The 20,292-nt window shown below is 51.7% G+C and overlaps 1 protein-coding gene across 4 annotated transcripts in view; it reads right to left on the bottom strand.

The window, feature by feature from the left end:
• LOC101612049 (interferon-induced GTP-binding protein Mx2-like) overlaps positions 1–20,292 on the bottom strand; it is a 51,598-nt gene that overhangs the window by 19,492 nt on the left and 11,814 nt on the right. For 3 of the 4 annotated variants that reach the window (XM_045150479.1, XM_045150478.1, XR_006637221.1), the window contains exons 7-13: positions 20,087–20,285; positions 13,435–13,513; positions 11,730–11,852; positions 11,182–11,323; positions 8,700–8,858; positions 5,595–5,671; positions 3,241–3,483 (exon numbers count right to left, since the gene is read on the bottom strand). In XM_045150479.1, the coding sequence (XP_045006414.1) occupies positions 3,241–3,483; positions 5,595–5,671; positions 8,700–8,858; positions 11,182–11,323; positions 11,730–11,852; positions 13,435–13,513; positions 20,087–20,285 (1,022 nt within the window). Of the gene's footprint in view, positions 1–1,072; positions 1,334–3,240; positions 3,484–5,594; positions 5,672–8,699; positions 8,859–11,181; positions 11,324–11,729; positions 11,853–13,434; positions 13,514–20,086; positions 20,286–20,292 lie in introns of those variants that run through there. The other variant, XM_045150480.1, reaches the window with a different exon arrangement.

Here is a 20,292-nt window from a genome sequence, read left to right on the forward strand (position 1 = left end):
CCCTTTTGTCTCAAGTCAAGACCCCGGAGATGGGGGTGCGGAAAGCAGCCGACTGGACCCCTTTGTTCCTCTTCCCAATGGGAACATGTTGAATAACTCTCCTTCTTCGATTTTTCTACATTCCCTGTTTATTTGGCTTATTGAGGATGAGTGATGGGGAGGACGTGCTGTGTGAGAGACCAGGGCCCAGCTCTGACTCCAACTCCAACAATAAGGATCAGGGTGTGGTAGGAGAAATTTAACGGGTCAGACATCACACTCAGATGCTTCTCTAAAACAGTTTCTGTTGTCCACGCTTTACCAGGGAGCCAGCATGACCCGAGTCTCCTCCCTCTCTGTGCGGCTGCGCCCTGCTTGTCTGCTGTCTGGTTCATGCAGCTGGAGGTACAAACAAGCAGCTCCTTGCCCTACAGTTGTACTTTCTTGTCCCTGACTGATTGTTGCTAAGGGATTTTTTTCTGTTTGCACCCCCCCCAAATCATGTAACCTTAGAAACTTGTAGCCCATGGGCTGGACAGATGGCTTATTGGTTACGGCGTTTGCCTGCAAATCCAAAGGACCCAGGTTTGATTCCCCAGGACCCATGTATGCCAGACGTACAAGGTGGCACATGCATCTGAAGTTCATTTGCAAGGCTGGAAGCCCTGGCGTGTGCTCTCTCCCCCCACTCTCTCTCATAAACAAATATAAATAAAAACAAAACCTGTAACCCACCAGTAAGGTAAAGAATTCAAGATGATGTCAGCTCAGCACTCAGGCTTTTGAAAGTGATTCCCCTGGCTCCACATCGACATGAATAAATTCCCTGATTCTCCAGTCTGTAACTCTGGTGCCATCTGTGTGTTGCCCATAGCAAAGGCACTAGCTGGACTCTAAGCCCACGTCAGCCTCCCTGGCCCCTCAGCGGAAGAGGGTAGAGTGTGCTCCAACAGGATCCACTGACACCCTCAGCAGAAATCCCATTTCTGCTGACTGACGCCTCAAGCTGTGAGCGGCGTGGAGGCGGGGCTAGCTGAATCTGCAGATGGTACCCTGAGTTCGCTGCCTGCGGGGAGTCAGTCTCCATGGGCTCTGCTTGTTTATCTTTGTTTGTCTGTCAGCCAAACTCTCCATGTCCGGAGAGAGACAGGTAGGGCAGGATCACCCATGGGAGTTGCCCAGGGTTGACACTTAGTTTCCCGAGTCATCATAGGCCCGATTTCCCACTGATCTGGGGTGTTTCTGGGGAGCGCTCTGCAGTGAATGGTGATGGTCAGAAGATCCCCAAGGAAGAAGATGCCTCTCCAAGAGGCGGTGGAGGAGGAGGGCAGCTCCCAGCAGTCAGTTTTCAAGGCTGCATTAAAGTTGAGTATAGTTGAGGTTTCCCTCCCCACCATAGGAAGAAACCCCAGGGCCTCTGCTGGATTCCTGCCCATACCCTGCCTGCCTGGCCTCTGGGGTATGTAGGACACACAGCCCACGGTCACCTCCACTGACTTCTTAAAGTACGTTTCTTCACAGGCACAGTCCCCACTGGTCCTGTTACCTGGCACAAAATTAACATAGCAGAGGCTGGAGAGATTGCTTAATGGTTAAAGTGCTTGCCTGAAAAGGCAAAGGACCCAGGTTCAGTTCCCTAGCATCCACGTAAGCCTGATGCGCATGGTGGCACATGTGTCTGGAGTTTGTTTGCAGTGGCTGGAGGCCCTGGTGTGCCCATTCTCTCTCTCTCTATCCACCTCTCCCCAGCCCTATCTCTCAAATAAATAAATAAAATATTTTCTTTTAATAATAGCACAGCTGGAATTTGCATCCAGTCAAGTCATGCTTTGGGACATGTGATGTGCCCTCCAAGCTACTCACTGCAACAGAAGGCAGGAAACCAACTGTGTCCCTTAAGAAGTGATGGTCCATGTACCACATCAGCCATGGTCCATGACAGCTTTTGATAAAATGAGGCAGCTCCTGAAGTCCGAAGCAGAGCCATCTAGACTCTAGCAGGCAGCATGCACACCTGAACCCTGCTGGCCTCACGACAGGCTGGAGATCTCAGGAGCCTTCCAGCACCCCACGTCACCCCAGGACCAGGTACAAGACCTGGGCAGGACTGCGTCCAGGTTGGGAGGGAGGGAGGGAGGGAGGGAGGGAGGGAGGGGGGAAGGAAGGAAGGGCTGGACATCTGCAGGCACAGAACTCTGATTCAAGCTACAGAACAGAGGCCCTTGAGGACACTATGAAGAGAAGCAAGCCAGGGATGAAGTCCAAATGCTCTGTGATTCCACTTGTGCAAGGTCCTGAGAGCTGTCAGGTTCAGAGACATGCACAGTCGAAAGGTGGGTGGCCTCACAGGACAGGCATGGAACCATCTGGAAGTGAGAACAGGCAGCACGCACACTCACTCCCTGGTTAAGTCGCAACAGGTTGGAGCTCTCGTGAGCCCGCACCGCGTCACCCCAGGACCAGGCACAAGACCAGGGCGGGGCTGCTGCCAGCTTGGTCAAGCTCAGGGCAGGTGGAGACTGGCTCCCATCAGTCATTCTGTGCCTGGCACACTGAGTCTATGAACAGGCACCTGGCACCCTGAGGCAGCAGGCACTGTGGCGGTAGGCGCAAGGAAACAGTGTGGCACCTCTCTGCCCGTCATCAGCTCCGCTTTCCTGCCTGCCACCCTGGAGCTATGGCACGCTGAATTAAAGCCTTGTCACTCCAAGCGTGCTCTCCCTCCAGGAGCACGGGCCTGCCCTGCCAGCCCTCCAGACACGCGCACGCCACGCTTGCCACCCACAGGAGTATGGCTGGCCACAAGCCCGGGGTGTGGTCCCGGCCACATGAACTGAGAACGGGGCTCTGGGTGCCTGGGAGTTGCTATGGCTTCCCCCCGTCTGGACACGTTCGAGTCTTCGAGGCTCTGGCTGAGCTGGACCTGCTGCGCCCAGATTACTGGACGTTCTGCCCGGCGTCTGAGCAGGTGTCAGGAGCTGGTTTCCAACGGGGGGAGTGCCAGGGCGCCCGGCCCTGCCGAGACGGCCTCTGCCCGAGGGGAAAGCTGAGGGTCAGAGAGGCTGCATGCCAGCCCGTCAAGGCCACGTGGCAGTGGCTCCAAGGCACCGTCTGTGTGAGGGGGAGCCACCTCCCGGAAGCTCCCTGGGGGCTGAAGGATGGAGCTGGCAGAGCCTTACAGGCTCCGCACCTCTCCAGAGAGGCCTGTAGGAGGAACGGAGGAGACCCAGCACCCCGATACTGAGAGGTTTGTACACTTACTAGGCAGTAGGTGGTTAGATGCTGGAGCATTTCGGACAGGGACGGGTTCTTTGGAGGAGAGACAGAACCAAAGAGCACGACTGGTTTTTGCTTCTGCTCCTCAGCTTCCTTCTCTCTGACCTTCTGCAAAGTTCCCCTGTAAACTTCGTCCTGGCAGTAGACGATCTGCTCCATCTGGAGGTGAAGCCGGATCAACTTCTCCGCTTCCCTCTCTTGTTCTAAGCGAATGTCTTCAATCTTGCACTGTGCAGAGAGACAGACACCCGCTCAGGGAAGGACATGCCGTGGAGCAAGAATGCGGGGTACCTGAGGCGTCCACCTGCAGCTGCACCCACTTGTTCAGCTCACCCATTTGGTGGTTCTCCCACCCACCCCCACCCCACAGCCAGCTGTGTGTGGGGAGCCAGGGAAGGGCTAGCCGTCACAGGACCCCCCCTGTGACGGCCAATCTTCAGTGTCTGCCAAATGGGATCTCGAATCACCTAGAAGGCTAACTGCTTCTGTGGGTCTGTGACGGTGTCTCCAGACAGAGTTGACAGAAGGTGGAAGATGGAAGACTCCTCCTCTCCCCTGCCCGCCCCCCGAACGTGGGCTGCACTATTCTACAGACTGAGGGCTTAGGAACGTAAGCAGGAAGACCAGTACTGAGGGCCGACCGGCTCAGCTCATCTCCGTCTGCTTCCAGCCCATGTCTGGCCTTCATTAAGTCCTTTGTATCATGCATGTGGATATCGAAACAGAAAAGTAACTAACATGCCTGCCAAGGGCCGAGGACCATTGCGAACGCTTTCTCAGCCTAAGATCTGGTGTCCCTCTTTGCTCTTTCAGGGGCTTTCTCATGCGTGCTGAGGAAGTGGCATCCACTAGAGAGAGTAGGCAGGGACAAGAAGGGCACATTTTAGGTCGGCCACACCCTCCATGTATCATCTCCTGGGCTTCTGGAACAGCTGCAGGGGACAGCCCACCTTCGGAACGCAGCCTGACCTGGCCTTTGTGGGTGGCTACGCCACACTCACTGTTGGGTGAATCCTGAACCATTCCTCCCGCTTCATTAGACCTTCCAGACAGGCCTTGCTTGCTCATTCCTTTAGGGATACGTGCCTGTAAGATAGCCTAGCAATGGCCCCAGTCGGACAGAGGTGCCACCGCTGGTGGGGGTAGGGTCCTTCCCCCACATGGGACCGCGTTCCTCCCTGACTCTCGACCTATGATGTCAACACTTCGTCTCTGAATCCAGCCTCCACCCCAACCCTTCCCATCCCTCTTCTTCTTCTTGTTTTCTTCGAGGTAGGGTCTCACTCTAACCCTGGCTGACCTGGAATTCACTGTGTAGTCTCAGAGGGGCCTCTAACTCATGGTGATTCTCCTACCTGTGCCTCCCGAGTGCTGGGATTAAAGGTGTGTGCCATCATGCCCAGCCTCTCTTTTCTTTTTCCTTTTTTTTTTTTAAATTGAGTAAGTTTTTAAAAAAATATTTTATTTATTTAAGAGAGAGGGAGAGAAAGAAGCAGGTAAAGAAAGAGAATGGGCATGCCAGGGCTTCTAGCCACTGCAAACAAACTCCAGATGCATGCACCCCCTTGTGCATCTGGCTTGCCTGGGTCCTAGGAAATTGAACCAGAGTTCTTAGGCTTTGTTGCCAAATGCCTTACCTGCTAAGCCATCTATCCAACCCTCTCTCTTTTCCTTTTTATAAAAATATTCTTTAAGATTTATTTTTTAAAGTTATTTATTAGAGACGGAGAGAGGAAGAGAGAGAGAGAGAGAGAATGGGCACACCAGGCCTCTAGCCACTGCAAACAAACTTCAGATACAAGTGACACCATGTGGGACCTGGAGAATCAAACCTGGGTCCCTAGGTTTTGCAGGCATGTGCCTTAACCACTAAGTCATCTCTATGGCCCTAAAAATATTTTTATTTATTTGGAAAAGAATCTTGACATGTCAGGGCCTCTTGCCTTTACCAAAAAAAAAAAAAAAAAAAAACCTCCAGATACACATGCCATGTTGCACATCTGGCTTTGTGTGGATACTGGCAAGCGAACTCAGGGCAGCAGGCTTTACAAGCAGTGCCTTTACCCACTAAGCCACCTCCCCAGCCCCTCTTTTCTTTTTTAGCCAGGCAGCACTGGAGACATCATAAAGAAGATTCAAGCGTGACTTACTGCTTCTCCAAATATACATGAGAAAGTTGGAATGGACTCAACCCAAGAAATCTGCTATTGTCACACTCATTTACTATTCTTTTCTTAAAATATTTATTTATTTATTTGAGAGAGAGAGAGAGAGAGAGAGAGAGAGAGAGAGCTCATTTACTATTCTTTACTGACGTAAATAGAATGGTGGAGGGTTACCTTGGCAGCTCTGTGGAGGTTGAAAAACTCATGGAAATTTTTTAGGGAAGCATCTGTGAAGGCAAGTCGCACCAGTTCTGATCAAAAAACGAAAAGAAAATTAACAGTGGTAAGATTTTTCTATGAAGGTGCTGCTTCATATTTACACTGTTTAACCTAAGTAAAAATAATTCAAAGCATGCAATTTCCAATAAATAAATAAATATCTTAATATCTTATCCAAAAACTTTTGCATCATGGTCAAATCTGTCCACGGAACCTAGGTGTCCAACTATCCATTCGAAATGAAATCTAAGAACCATTTATTTAAATTCCTTTTACTTCTTTTTAAAAATATTTTATTTATTTATTTGATTGAGAGAGACAGAGAGAGAGAGAATGGGTACTCCAGGGCCACTGCAAACGGACTCCAGACACATGAACCACCTTGTGCATCTAGCTTACGTGGGTACTAGGGAATTGAACCTGGGTCCTTAGGCTTTGCAGGCAAGCACCTTAACCACTTAGCCATCTCTCCATCCCCTAAATTCCCTTAACTTTTAAAAATCTACTTCTATATGCGAATGCTGTCATAATCAAGATGGAGTTGTCTGTGTCCGCCCCAATAACTAAACAAGTCGAAAAAGCCTAGAGGTGGTGAAGGGCAGGACCCAGACATGGCCACATAGTCTGGCAAGTTCTCCACAGCTAGGCAAATCACCTTGCAAGGCCGTCTGCTGAGGTCTGCCTGTGGAACTACTGTATCAGACAGCTTCAAGTTCGCTGAGCTAAACTTTCACATCAGGCACCGTTACAGAGGAAAGGATTTATTGAAGCTTACACATCCAGGGGAAGTTCCATGATGGCAGAAGAAGCTGGCCTGCCTTCACAGGACCAAACACACAGAGAGAGAGGCACAAGCCTAAAAGCCAAAAGCCACACAGCACGGCACACTTCAGGAACTCCAGCTAGGCACACTTTGCATATCTTTAGATCGAAATCTCAAACCCACCACCACACCTTAAGATCTGCCCAGTGACACCGCCTCCATCCAGGTGGCTACAGATGCAAACTACAAACTAATAAAACCCTGAATATGTTGGGGGCCATCTGTTCAAACTACCACAACTACTAAGAAGGGCAGACATGTGATGGACCCACACTCATGCAGATCTACCTCACGTTTGCCTTTAAACACTTGCACTTGCCTCAGGACCCTTAAATATTTCCACTATGGGACAACAAAAGAATTTCTCCTTTGAGAAAAAGATCCAGTGGTTATTTTCTTTTTAAATTTTTTTTGTTTATTTTTATTTATCTATTTGAGAGAGACAGACAGAGAGAGAAAGGCAGGGAGAGAGATTGAGAGAGGGAATGGGCACACCAGGGCCTCCAGCCACTGCAAACGAACTCCAGATGCGTGCGTCCCCCTGTGCATCTGGCTAAGGTGGGTCCCGGGGAATCGAGCCTTGAGCAGAGGTCCTTAGGCTTCACAGGCAAGCACTTAACTGCTAAGCCATCTCTCCAGCCCATCCAATGGTTATTTTCATTGATAACAATCAACTTCATCATAAAAAAAATTATCCTAGTTGAATGGGCCGTGTCTTTCTGCCTGCAAGCCCTTCACTGATGCCCGAATCACTTCTTTCTGAAGCCGATTTCCTGCACTCTACCAAAAGACCTGAAGAAGTATCACCAGTCTTTTTCTGGACAGAGCCCAAGGAGCCCAGAGGATCAAACAAGGTGATTGCAAAGGGCATTGTGTGACATTCTGCCGGAAAATGAAGGGTACTGGCAATGTACCCACTGATGGGCCAGCGAAAGGCTAGCCCCAACCCACCCTAGCCTGCTGGATCTGGGATCACGATCGTTCCTAATATGGGATGGTGGAAGTCTGAGGGAGGAGGCTGGTCAAGGGAGGAATCACAAGAGATAAGATCTTCCCGATTGGAAGGGAGGACATTATTCTGCCAGAGGGGAGGGTTGAGATGTGTGACTTCCCTCTGGGACTGTCACAGGGCACCATGTACAGTTCAAAGAGCAAGGAGCAGTACATAGGCACCTGGACCCGAACCCTGCTTCTCAGAGAATCTCAGTAAATGTGACAAGCTGGGAGTGGGAAGTGCCAATAGCCTCAAAGCAGAGGGGAAGACTTTAGGAAGAGACACACATACTGTCTATGTCCCAGTGGGGTGCTCCAGATGCACCCCAGCAGGGAAATGTCTACTGAGAAGGCTCTTGTCTTCTTCCATGGAGGTGACACTTGGTGGCCCCAGGAAGCTCCAGGACGGGCTGGCCACCAGAAAGCCCTAGCCAGGGTCAGAGCATGGTGACGTTCATCCTCCCTATGTCAACTCCAGGGAGGGAAGCAGGTGGGCAAGGGAATCCCTCAGTCACATGGCCACAGTGAAACCTCCAGGAGACAGAGCCACGTGGGGTCCAGAGGGGAGTGCACAGAGCTTCCAGGTCAGGGACCCCGGCATGAGCCAGGAGAGAAGTGCACCCCACCTCCACGGTGACAGAAGTGCCTGTCCCCTCTGTGATACCCTCACAATGCAGTGTCAGTGAGACCCTGTCGCGGAGGTCTGAGACCACCAAACTGCAAGGGAGGGGCGGAGAAGCCACACTGACAGAGGGTCAGCTGGGGGGACGCGAGGCCCCAACCACGTGTGTGTGCCTGGGAAGGCTTGTGAGCTGAGTCCTTGACCCGTGGGGTCCGTACCAACTCCATGCGGTAGAGAGAGCAGAACGCTGCCAAGGCTCAGTGAGGGCCTCGGTGGGTGCCAGAGGTACCAGCCCTGAGCCCAGAGGAGACAGAGCTTCTCTCCAAGCTCGAGGACAGAAAGGGAAGGCTCCCATTGACCCGCTGCGGAGGCTGAGGGCGGGCACCGGCTTGCTAAGGACTCAGGGGCTATTCTCTAATGGTGTCAGTTCAGTCCAGGAGGCAGTGGCCCTGTCCTCTGGTGGCAGACCTTGATGGCCTCAGTGTCACAACAGAGGTCACTTCATCAAAGCCAAGCGGGTGCCTGAAGCATCGGGGCCTGGGACACCCCTGTGGTCAGCTTGGGCACTGCTTCCAGCTTTCCCTGCCCCGAACAACATGCGAGAGCAAAGCCAGACACTTACCAGTGACCTTGTGCAGAATTTCCACAGCTGGCTGCTCCAGGGCTTTGATTTGCTTTTTTATGATCATCTCAAATGTCTTATAATTCACAAATCCTGGCAACTCCCGGCCACGATACTGATTTTCAAATTTTGAAATTTCTTCATGTAAAACATCATGACCTACAGTAGGATAGAAGAGGTCTGGATTATTATTTAAAAAAAAAAAAGTCTAGCAGGATTTCCTGAACAACCCCATTCTGATCTTTCTGAAAAGATGAGTGTCAGAAGAAGGAGGAGGAGGAGGAGGAGGAGGAGGAGGAGGAAGAAGAAGGAGAAGAAAGAGAGAAGGAAGGAAGGAAGGAAGGAAGGAAGGAAGGAAGGAAGGAAAAAGGAACACAGTATCACAGTATTAAGGTCAAAAATAAAAAGAGAAACACATGTGTAAGACTTTATGAATCCCATGTGATTTGACCAAGTAATAAGGATGGTCACGGTGCCCAAGTCTCATGCAGACCCTGAGGCCCTAAGATGTCATGTGCTCCTGAGCTGACACGGGGAGGGAAGCTCTCAGAAGGAATTGTGGCCTATGAACTATGAGGAAAACTGTGAGGATGCTTCCTATGGGCCTTACAAATAACCTCTGAGAGTTTTGTTGTGAAATGCTTTTCCGGTTAGCCTCCTATCTTGCAACTTGCCCTGAAGTTGATCTTACATCCAACCGCTTAAAGTAGTGTAATCCATCAGATTTCCCCAGCCTTAATTTACCTTGGTCCCTAAAGTCATAGTTGACCAATATTGACAAGGACTGCTAAGAAATACGACTGAACTTGAGCGGGGCTTTGCATCCTACTTCCTCAGTGATGGGTTACGGCCCTGACCCTTCGTGTGTCACAAAACCAGGTGGTGGATCTGGTGACACTTGATCCCAGCTAACTCCCTCTGGGGACACCTGGAGGGGGATGCGCTGGGACACGTGGCCCGCATTCTCAGGGACTGTGGAATCGTGATCCAGCACACAGCTGCAGCACTCCGCATTCACCCACAGCAACAGATGAGGGGTGTATACCTTCAGCCTCCTGTCCCACACCTGTCACTGTGTGACTTTCCGGTTATAATCACACCAGGGGTTGGGAAATGCTCTATTCTCATTTATATTTGCATTTCTGCTGGCTGGTGATGGACAGCCCATTTAGTGCCTTATAGGCTCTTAGTGTGTGTTTCTTTATGAATAAGTGTCTTCCCCAGTACTTTGTCTATTTTCTCATTGGATTATTCATTCCTTTAGGTTGGAGTTGTGAAGTGCCTTTTTTTGTTTTTCTTTTGGCTTTTAGACCCTCCCTGATCACATACACGTGATTACAAATACTGAGTGGCCTTCCCTGCAGTGAGGACCCACCACACAGACCACACCGCAGGGCGCAGCCTCCACTCTCTGGACTCAGTGGTGGTGTGCGTGATGGGCACAATGGGAAGTCACAGCTCCCAAGTGAGTGTCCCTCAAGGCTCTCAGCCAAGACATGCTGCCATCCAGCCTCCCCACCTGCCGTGCCCTCCACTAGGGAATGCTGCATTCCGTGGTGTGGACTTCAAGAGATAGACACTCTACTTTCCCCACATCCACCACCTGAAGCCAAAGAAAACTGTTCGCTTGGACCCCTGGTGGTGGAAATGGATTGCGGGTCCCCAACGGGCCCCTTGTGTGAAGGTACGGCCACTGAAGAGTCATCTGGGCTGGACGTGATCAGAGCACAGGTCTCAGAACACCGCATCTTCACATGCCTGGGGACGTGACGATGGAGAGGTGGGACACTACAGGACGCATTTCCGCCTCGTTGCTGCCACACAGAACTGCTGAGGTATGCGGCAGGCTTATGGCCATGGACAGAAAACCAAGATGGATGAGGTCCCTTCATGGGTGTCATCCTCCATGACATGGAAAGCAGACTGAACTCACCATGTCCTCCTGCTCTCTACTCAGGTTGGACAGATTCTTCTAGAAGCCATAGGTGATTTGGGGCTATTAACCTGCATTTTCTCTTCAGTTGTCCCTTAGAATCCATAATGTGTGTTCTGTGTTCATTGGCACACAACAGAACAACATGGCCTCTGTGTCATGAGATCAGGAATCCAGCCACCTCATCCCCCTACATCACACTCCTTGGTCTCCTCCAACACCCAGGTCTATGATCCTGCCTTGACTCCCTGTGGTAAATGAATGTGACTCCCAAGTTCATGCGTTCAACTTCTCCCCATGTGGCACCATAGGGTAGGTCTTTAAGAAGTGAACACCAGGGCCCCACCCTTACATCCTCCTCCCCTGAGGACCAGATACATGGTACCATCTTGGAAGCAGAAATGGAGCCCTGACCAGACAAAGAACCTGTTGATGTCTTGACCTTGGACTCGCCAACACCTGGAACTGTGAGCAATGAACTCCTGTTATCTATAAAAACTCAGCCTAAGGTGTCCAGGCTTAGCAACCCCAAGTGACCACAATACTCGCCGTCTTGGAAGTGGTCCTTCACTATCGTGTTCCACAGTTGGAACTCACGTCGCAGTTTCGTAAACAGCCGGCTGCCTCCATCTGGCACGGCTTCCTGAGCTTGCACTAAAGCAGAGATCTCCTTATTGAATGCATTGATTTTCTGTGAAAAAGAAAAAGGAAATGTTTCCAATGTACAGTTCAAGGGGATTCAAGGATTATGTGTCCTGGTGTTGGGGTTGTGTGACCCGTGCTTCCTCTCAGGCCATGTGGAATAATGGGGAAAGGATACTTTGGCAACAGGAAATGCTCCCTCCCCTAACCACCTCTGACATCCAAGGCAAGAGCTCTTTGGCCACAGTGGATAAAGTAGGCAAAGCATTCCCACCCGGCCAGGTACATTCTGCACACAACCCGTGTCTAAGCCATGGTCTTCTTCGTGGTACTAAGTTGGTAGAAAGTGTTTGGGTGAACTTTGAAGGGATAAGGACAGAAAGGCATGTGGAAGGGATTCCTGTGAGCACAGGGATATAGGGGTCCTCCCACCCAGTTCCACGGGGGATGCCCACCTCGATCAGAAAGAATCTTCTCTGATCGTCATCTTCAGGCGTGTCCATACCATACGTCTGCAGCTCCTCACTGGCTTTCTGGCGACTCTGTTTTATTTCATCCTCCAGTTTGGGCAGAGATTTCTGAAATAGAAAGAGGTAGATGAGACACAGAAATCAGGACTGAGAATGAGGCCCAGAAAACACACCCTGTAGAGATTCCTGGTATAGAGCTTTGGGCCATCCTTATCCACTCAGACCTGTGCACGCTCCTACCCCGGCACACCCCCATAACTCTGCCCACTGCACGTGGTTCCCACCATGAAGAAGCACTGCACATGGTTCCTTCTCTCAATGTGTACAAACTATACAGGGAGTTCCCATGGGTTCACCTACCTAGTATGTCCTGAATTAGAGGCAGCTACAACGCGGCGAGAATCCACATTTATGGGTTGTTGTTTGCAGACAGAAAGTGATCTGAGACTTGCTTCTATCTAGGGTCCCTGAGAGCTTTGGCTATAATCAGGCTGACTCAAGGTGAGGAGTTCACTCCTCTCTGCTTCAAGGGGGCCCAGTGGAATCATCTCGTGCCCTGACACCATCCTGTCTCTACCTGGATCCTGAGGTTTTCGGGCAAGACCTTGTGCTCAGGTACAAAGCCCAGGAAAGACTCACCCACAAACCTGTTTTCAAACAGGCATGGTGCCCAAATGAACATGTCCACAGGTTTCCCACAGCCCCAAGAGGAGAGCTAAGGTGGTGTGAGGTGGACATTCTAGCAGCATGGAGAGAAGTGAATGCTGTGGCTCTCCTAAGAGTCCATCAGGGTCACCCTTAAGACCACAGTGCCCTAGAGACCATCCTATCTCTACCTGGATCCTGAGGGTTTCAGGCAAGACCTTGTACATGGACACAAGGCTCAGGGAAGAAGGTTTGCCACAGAGACTCACCCATGGACCTGTTCTCAGACAGGCATGGTGCCCACATGCATGTGTCCAGAGGGTCCCCAATGCCCAAGAGGAGCGCTAAGGTGGTGTGAACTGGACATTCTAGCAGGATGGAGAGAAGTGGACATTGTGGCTCTCCTAAGAGTCCATCTTCCACCTGGTGACCATGATCACGCACAGTGGCACTTTCAGGAGTGACTGCTCACAGCCATGCCAGCGTGCTGAGAGCGACAGTAGTGAACCCAGGCACCTCGGCCAGTGAGGGCCACTGTCAAGAGCACAGGGTCCTGACACCTCAGTGCTCTCTGCCGGATCCTGAGGTTTGGGGGAACATGGGCCAGAGCACAGACAGAAAAGATTGCTGCTGAGGCAAGAGCCCATTATTAAATACATCTTGTGCCCAAATGTATGTGTATACTGAAGGTCCCCAGTGCCCAAGCAGAAAGCTAAGGTGGTTGTGAGTTGGACATTGTAGCGGGATGGAGAGGAGTGAACATTGCATCTCTCCTGAAACCCCATCGTGAAGCTGGCTACCACAATCACCCCCAGGGGCAATGCCAGGCAGGGTGGGCTCACAGCCATGCCAAGCATACCGAGCAAGACAGCAGCAGAAGCCCAGCACCAAGGCTTCTGGTGTGGAGTCGTCAACTCCCAAACACAGTGTAAGTCTCCCAAGAAATCTTGAAGGACGTCCATGTGTCCAGGACCGTCTCTAGCACCAGCTCAGAATGGTGTCTAGAACCCTCTCAGAGGATACGCAGCCATCCGTGGGAACTTACAGAGATGTGGGTGATGAGCTCGGTGGTCAGTTGTTCTGCCAGGCAGGGCACAGTGGCCTTCCCATCCTCCAGAAGAGTCCTGAGAGAACACAAGCGGGGGCTCCATCACACACGAGTCTGGAAAGGCTAGGGGTGGGAATGTCAATGGGACCACAGGGTATTCCATCAGACACGAGTCTGGACAGGCTGGGGAAGGGGAATGTTAGGCAGGGACATGCTCAGAACAAAAGCCAAACATGGCGGCCATGCCCTCCGACAGCCCTATTGCCCACATTCCTGAGCACAATCGTGATCAGCAGTCTCAAGACTCCCCCGCCTCTGCTCCCTCCCTTCCTTAAAACTGTTACATTCCTAAGCTCGTTCCCGTGCTCTAGGTATGGCCAGCTCCCAGCCACCACATCATCTTCCCCCACCCCGCCCTTCAAAAGGCCTCCATCTTAGGTCCCGGGCATGACTTCCCAGGTCTCGCATCTTGAGACCAGAGAACCTCGCCCAAGAGCTGTGTCAATAAGCCTGAATGAACTAGCCTTGTTGATCTGGTTCTTCATGTCGGGCAAGCCTTTCATCTGGTGCCGAAACCTGGCAGCAGCTGAGCCCCCAGTCCTGAGGGGCTGGGTCCCCAGTCGACTGGGAGCCTCTCCTCTCCTGGCTGTGGACCTGACACAGTTGGTCGCCTTCTGATTCAGGGTAAGTTGCCTGTTTTATTATTGTTTTTTAGCCTCCACCTTTCAGGACCACTGTCTGAAGTCATGGCCATGCCAGGATAAGCCCTTCCATTTTGTTCCACTGCCAGGCAGCTGGGTATCCTATGCCACTGGGAGATGTACTACCTTAGGATTACCCATCCTCTTACTATTCGGGCCCAGACCATTTTGGAGGATGCCTCCCTCTGGTCTCTGGCTCCCAGCTCAGAGCCTCTGGCCTCAGCTTTAAAATGGGTAACTCCGAATCAAAACTTGACCTTTAATCACCTCTGGGCTGTCTGTTACAAAACTTACCCAAATTGGAGCTCTCTCAAACCATTAAGCCGAGACACCTGAATTGTACTCTCGCAAAAGTTGGCCTTTTTATGAGCTCAACAACCAGTCGCGCTGGCCTTCGGAGGGCACTCTAGATTTCGGTGTCCTCCGTGATTTAGAAAACTTTTGTTGCTGTGCTGGCAAATGGTCTGAGCTTCCTTTAAGTTCAGGCTTTTGGGGAACTATGTTCTTGTCCTTCTTTCTGTAGCCAATGTTCCATGGCTCAGGTTCCCCTAGCCAGAATAGACAAGCCAATCAACTGATCAAAACCCCAGGACTCAAATCCTGAACCTGAGTCTTCAGCACTAACTGAACTCCGGGAACTCTTGCCCCCCCACCACCACCACCATGCAGCCCTCCCAGCAATTCCCACCCTTCTCCTTGCACCCAAGCCTTGATAGCTGCCCTGAGGCCATCAGTCTTCCCACAGAGGGGATGAGATAGTGCTCCTAAGCCCCATCCTGCCAGGGCACAGTCATGGTCCACCCAACCAGGGGCCTGCTTCAAATGTGGCCAGGAAGGCCATTGGGCCCCCAAGTGCCCTAATCTGCCTCCAGAGAACGCAGGTCAAATCCTCTCTAGATTCTTGGGTCTCATGGGAATTTTTCACCATTGGATTCCTAACTTCAGTGTCATAGCTAAACTGCTACATCGGGCAGTGAAAGAGACGCCTATGGGACCTCTTTAATACCCTACTGTAGTCCATCACCATTTCTCTCTCTCTTTTTAAAAATTTTTTTTTTTTTATTTATTACAGTCAGACAGGGAGAGAGAGAGAACAAGAGTAAGAACAGGCACTCCATGGCTTCCAGCCACTGCAAAGGAACTCCAGACACGTGTGCCCCCTTGTGCATCTGGCTAACGCCACGCTTTCTTGATAGGCCTGGCTCAGGCTCTCCCGACCATACCACCTCTTTACAGATGAAAGTTTGGGAACAGAAACAGGTGTCCTCGCCCATTCTATTGGAACCACACACTGCGCGGTAGTTTTCTTGTCAAAACAATTAGATTCCACAGTGTGCAGATGGCAGCCCTGCCTACAGCCCCTGGCAGCTGTGGCATAGCTGACCCAAGAGGCCCTCAAGATCACATTGCTTCAACCCGTCACCGTCTTCTCCTCTCATCGCCTGGTAGATCTCTTAAGCTGCTCCTCTCCTTCCCTGCTTGGGCCTTCATGGGTGCAGACCTTCTACCAGCTCTCCTCAGACAACCCTCAGATCTCTTTAGAACCTGTTCCACCTTCAATCCAGCAATGCTCCTCCCTTTTTCCCCTTCCCCAGAGTCCCCCCCTCATCCATGACCTGAAATAGTAGAGGCCCTTCATTTCCCTCGGCCGGGTCTCCAAGACACAGCCCTCACATCACCTCAGCTAGTCCTCTTTGTACACAAAGTTCCTCAGTTGACAGTTCAGGAAACCTACAAGCTGCCTATGCTGTGGTCACGCTTACTGATGTCCTAGAGGCTGCTTGCCTGCCAATGGGCACCACCTCCCAAAAGGCTGAATTAATTGCACTAACTAGGGACCCACATATCTCAAAAGGCTTAAGAACTAATATCTGTATAGGTTCTAAATATGCTTTCTCTATAGCTCACACACTCATTCAGTCCTCTGGAAGGAGAGAGGATTCCTCGCTAATAAAGGTGCTCCAATCATTAATGAGCCTCTCATAGCCAAGCTTCTGCAGGCTCTCCAGCGCCCGGCAGAGGTGGCCATTATCCACTGCCGAGGACACCAGACCTCTAGAGATCCAGTAGCCCAAGGCAATGCCAGGGCTGACTTCACAGCATGAAAACAAACCCTGTCATCTGCTCCCAACACAGGACGGATCTGACTCCTGTCCCAATTATGTGCCAGAAGAAGAAAATGAACTCCTCAAAATGGGGGCCACGTGAGATAGGAGTGGTTGGATTTTTAAAAACAATCAGTTAATTCTCCTCCAGAAACAGGCCACTACATTTACCTCTGACATTCACCAAACTTTACACATTGAACCCAAAGCCCATTACAGGTTCCTGGAAGCCCTGCTGGACACCGAAGGCCTCTGAACACACCTCTCACAGGTCCAGTCCACCTGTCGGATATGCGCTCAAGCCAGTCCGCAAGGGGGCGTGAGCCTCCGTCAGCCCTGTACCGATTACGGGGATATCAGCCAGGCGAAGACTGTCAGATAGACTTTACCTACACGTCACTCCACAAAAAAGATCCCATTATCTCCTTACTCTAGTTGATACTTTTGCAGGCTGGATTGAAGCTTTCCCAGCTTCCAAGAACACTGCCCGGATACTTCTAGAACACATCATACTGAGATTTGGGGTCCGGTTGACCATCCAGACAGACAACAGCCTGGCCTTCACTTCTAAGGTTGTCTCACAAGATCAGAGGCTCTCAGCATATCCTGGAAACTACACACCCCTTATCATCCTCAGTCACTGGGTAAAGTAGGGCAGGCCAATGGTCTTACTAAATAGCACCTCACCAAACTCTGTCGAGCTTGAGCTGTCCTGGCCCTCCTTTCTCCCTGTTGCTGTAACCCACTAACAAGCTGCCCCTTGCTCCCCCACAGGGCTCAGCTCCTTTGAGTGACTGTACGGAAGACCCCCATTGCTCCCCCATAGGGCTCAGCTCCTTTGAGTTACTGTACGGAAGACCCCCATTGCTCCCCCATAGGGCTCAGCTCCTTTGAGTGACTGTACGGAAGACCATTCCTGCCCAACCTGCCTACCCCCCCTGGTTAACTACCTCCCCTACCTCTCCCTTCTGAGCTTCCACGCAGATAGGTCCCTGCCTGCTCCAGTAACCACCGATACAACAAGAACGACCCCTACTGCCTCAGACCCTAGATCACCTGGGGATTAAGTCTTTCTCAAGCAGCTGGACTCCAGACCCCTCGAACCCAGGTGGGACGGACCCCACACTATGATCCTCACCACCCCCTCAGTAGCTAAACTTCTGGGACATTCCTGCTGGTACCATATCTCCAGGCTCAAATGAGCTCGTGGACAAAATGGCTGGTCTGTTCAGCAAACAGGCCTGGCCTCCCTGAGACTCCCTAGCCATCCTGCTGTGACTTAACCTAGCCCCCGGCCCCCGGGCTTCTGAGTGCACTTCAGCTCCCGGTGAGTTTCAGTGTCAGGTTTGGGCCTTAGACGATAAGGATGACAGGTCACCCTTCTCAACCACACTCCGTGTCCTTCTAGTTCCTGCAATGCAGTCCACTTAACCTTTGACGCTGTTTCTACATGCCGCCACCAATGTTCCCGTGAAGGGACTTGGAAAGTGAGCCCCATACACCTTTGTTTTCAACAGGATCAAGTCTCCTCGAACTGTCAAGACCCCAGGAGCCGGGAAAGCTGCCCCCCATGGTCATGCAATTACCACTCTCTCAGGGGGAGTATGCAGGGATTTTACGGGGGTAATTGGAAACCTATCATACCAGTGTCATTATTCCGAGGTAATGTCGCATACAGTATGCCTGAATTAGAGCCATTAGATCAATGGAAAAAAGCCACCTGTATCATATGAAACCCCAGTGCCTGGCAGAGCTGCATGGCAGCTGTCGTTCGGATTCTACTACTCTTCTGGGTCAGATGGGAGGGGTAAGATCAGAATAATCAAAATCCTTCAACATTCCAGGGCTCAATACACTTTGGTAGTCCTTAAACTGGCCATGAAACTCCCCTGTCCTTACAGCGCCTCCACTCTTCCCTCCACTACTCTTGGGAAACAATCCTCTCCATGTCCCTGGGACTGTTACAAAACCACATGGCTCTAGGCTCCACGATATGTTTTCTTTGTTACGCACTCCAAGGGCCTGCCTTTGTTCCTCTTCCGGTAATGACCAGTGTCGCCCCCATAGATAGTTACCCGAGACGTCCCCTTTCTTCCTCACTGTTCGTACCCCCATGCCTCAGAATCTCCGAAAGCTGGGCTCCAGCAGGGATACAAGGCCCCCCTGCCATCCAAATCCATGACCTTGTCTCAGGCTTGTCCCTGCCCCTGGGGAGCGTGTTCCTCTGTCGTCACTCTACCGCTGCGCTTCTCCTCATTGGAAAGCCCCATGCATCCCAGTCACCCTGATCCCCAACCTAATGCTATATACCAAGGGAGAATTAGAGTCACATTAGCAACAATATTCGATTACCCTGGGATTGCCACCAGTACAGAGATGAGAAGCAACACTGGCAGCACTGGCTGGGGTAAGCTTAAGCGCCTCACTCGCAGCATCGGGCCTGGCGGCAGGAGGGCTGGGCCACAGCCTGATGACAGCCCCACACCTTTCCGAAGAGCTAGCTGACCTAACTCAAAGGCTCACAGACGCAGTGGAGGCCACTGCAATGGGCCAACAGTCCCTAGAGCTCCAGCTGTGGCCGGCACAGGTAACCCACAGCACAGGAGGGCGCTAGACCTGCTAACCGCAGAGAAAGTGGGAACCGGTGTCTTTCTCAGGGAAGAATGCCTGCCGCTATATAAATGGATCAAGCCTGGTGACGAGATGCCTATAAACACTCCAGACACTAGGTGCAGACCGCAAGTGCCCTTTCACTAGCCAGGCATCCCTCCCCAGGCTGGTGGCAATTCACCCTGGCATGGCCCACTTATGAGCTAGGTAACAATGATTTGTGTTTTTCTTCTGACAGCCCCTGGCCTCCTCTGCTTCCTCCAGGAGCAGACCTGGGCAGTTTCCAGGATGGTGATCAACCAAATGCTCCTACGCTCATGTTCCCTTGCACACGGATCCTTCAACTTCCAACCCTCCTTCCCCGACCAGCTTGAAGTAGCCAGCAATTGAGTCGGCGTCCATATACACAAAAACATTGGAATGTTAGGGGGGAACCATGCTCGGAAAAAAAGGCCCAACGTGTTGGCCATGCCCTCTGACATCCCCATTGCCCACCTTCCCGAGCTTCTCAAGACTACCCCCACCTCTGCGACCTCCCTTCCTTAAAACCACTACATTACTCGGCTTGCTCCCTGGCGCCAGGTTTGGCCATACAGGGATTGGACAGGCTCCCAGCTAATGCCATCTGCCCCCTCCCCAGCCCGGGCCCTTCCAAAAGCCTCCAGCTGAGGTCCCGGGATCGACTTCCAGGGCCTGGTGTCTGGAGACCGGTGAACCTCGCTCCAGAGCTGCTCCCGTAAACCAGGACTGGCTTTCATGATCTGGACTGATGTGGTTCTCCGCATGGGTCAAGCCTTTCAGGGAGGTAAATGAGAACACAGGGGATTCCAAGTGTCATGACATTCAATAATTATGCCCTGCCCATGGAAGATGAACACTGAATCCATGCTGCTTTTATCACAAACCCAAGATAAGGGTCCGCATCGAGGACTTTCTACTTTTCCTCTCCTCTGTCCCACTCACGCTCTTCCTCTGGCTCCAGCACCGCATGGTTGGGTCACGGCAGCACCCCCCTGCTTGTCACTGTTTATGATTGTATTTCTAGCATGACAAAATGCTCCCGTTCTTCCAGAGAAGCTCCACATGGTTCCCAAGGGGCTCTAAGTCACACCACACGTTCTCTCTCCGTCTTTCTCTCTCTCTCTCTCTCTCACACACACACACACACACAAAGTCCTCATGTCTACATTTGAGCAGCAATTTCCCGGCGAAGGGCGGGGCAGCAGGACACACCTGAACTGCGGGTGATCCTTGAAGAAGTCCTCTTCCTTCCTCAGAGCCTCATCCAGGCTCAGCTGCATCTGGATGTCCTTCTGGCTCCGGCACTTGACGATCATGTAACCCTTCTTCAGGTGGCACACGAGGTTCCGCACCACATCAACGACCTTGTCCTCAGTGCCCTTGTCCACCAGGTCAGGCTTGGTCAGGATGCCTGACAG

Source organism: Jaculus jaculus, chromosome 5 (assembly GCF_020740685.1).
Source record: "Jaculus jaculus isolate mJacJac1 chromosome 5, mJacJac1.mat.Y.cur, whole genome shotgun sequence".
Classification (NCBI taxonomy): Eukaryota; Metazoa; Chordata; class Mammalia; order Rodentia; family Dipodidae; genus Jaculus; species Jaculus jaculus.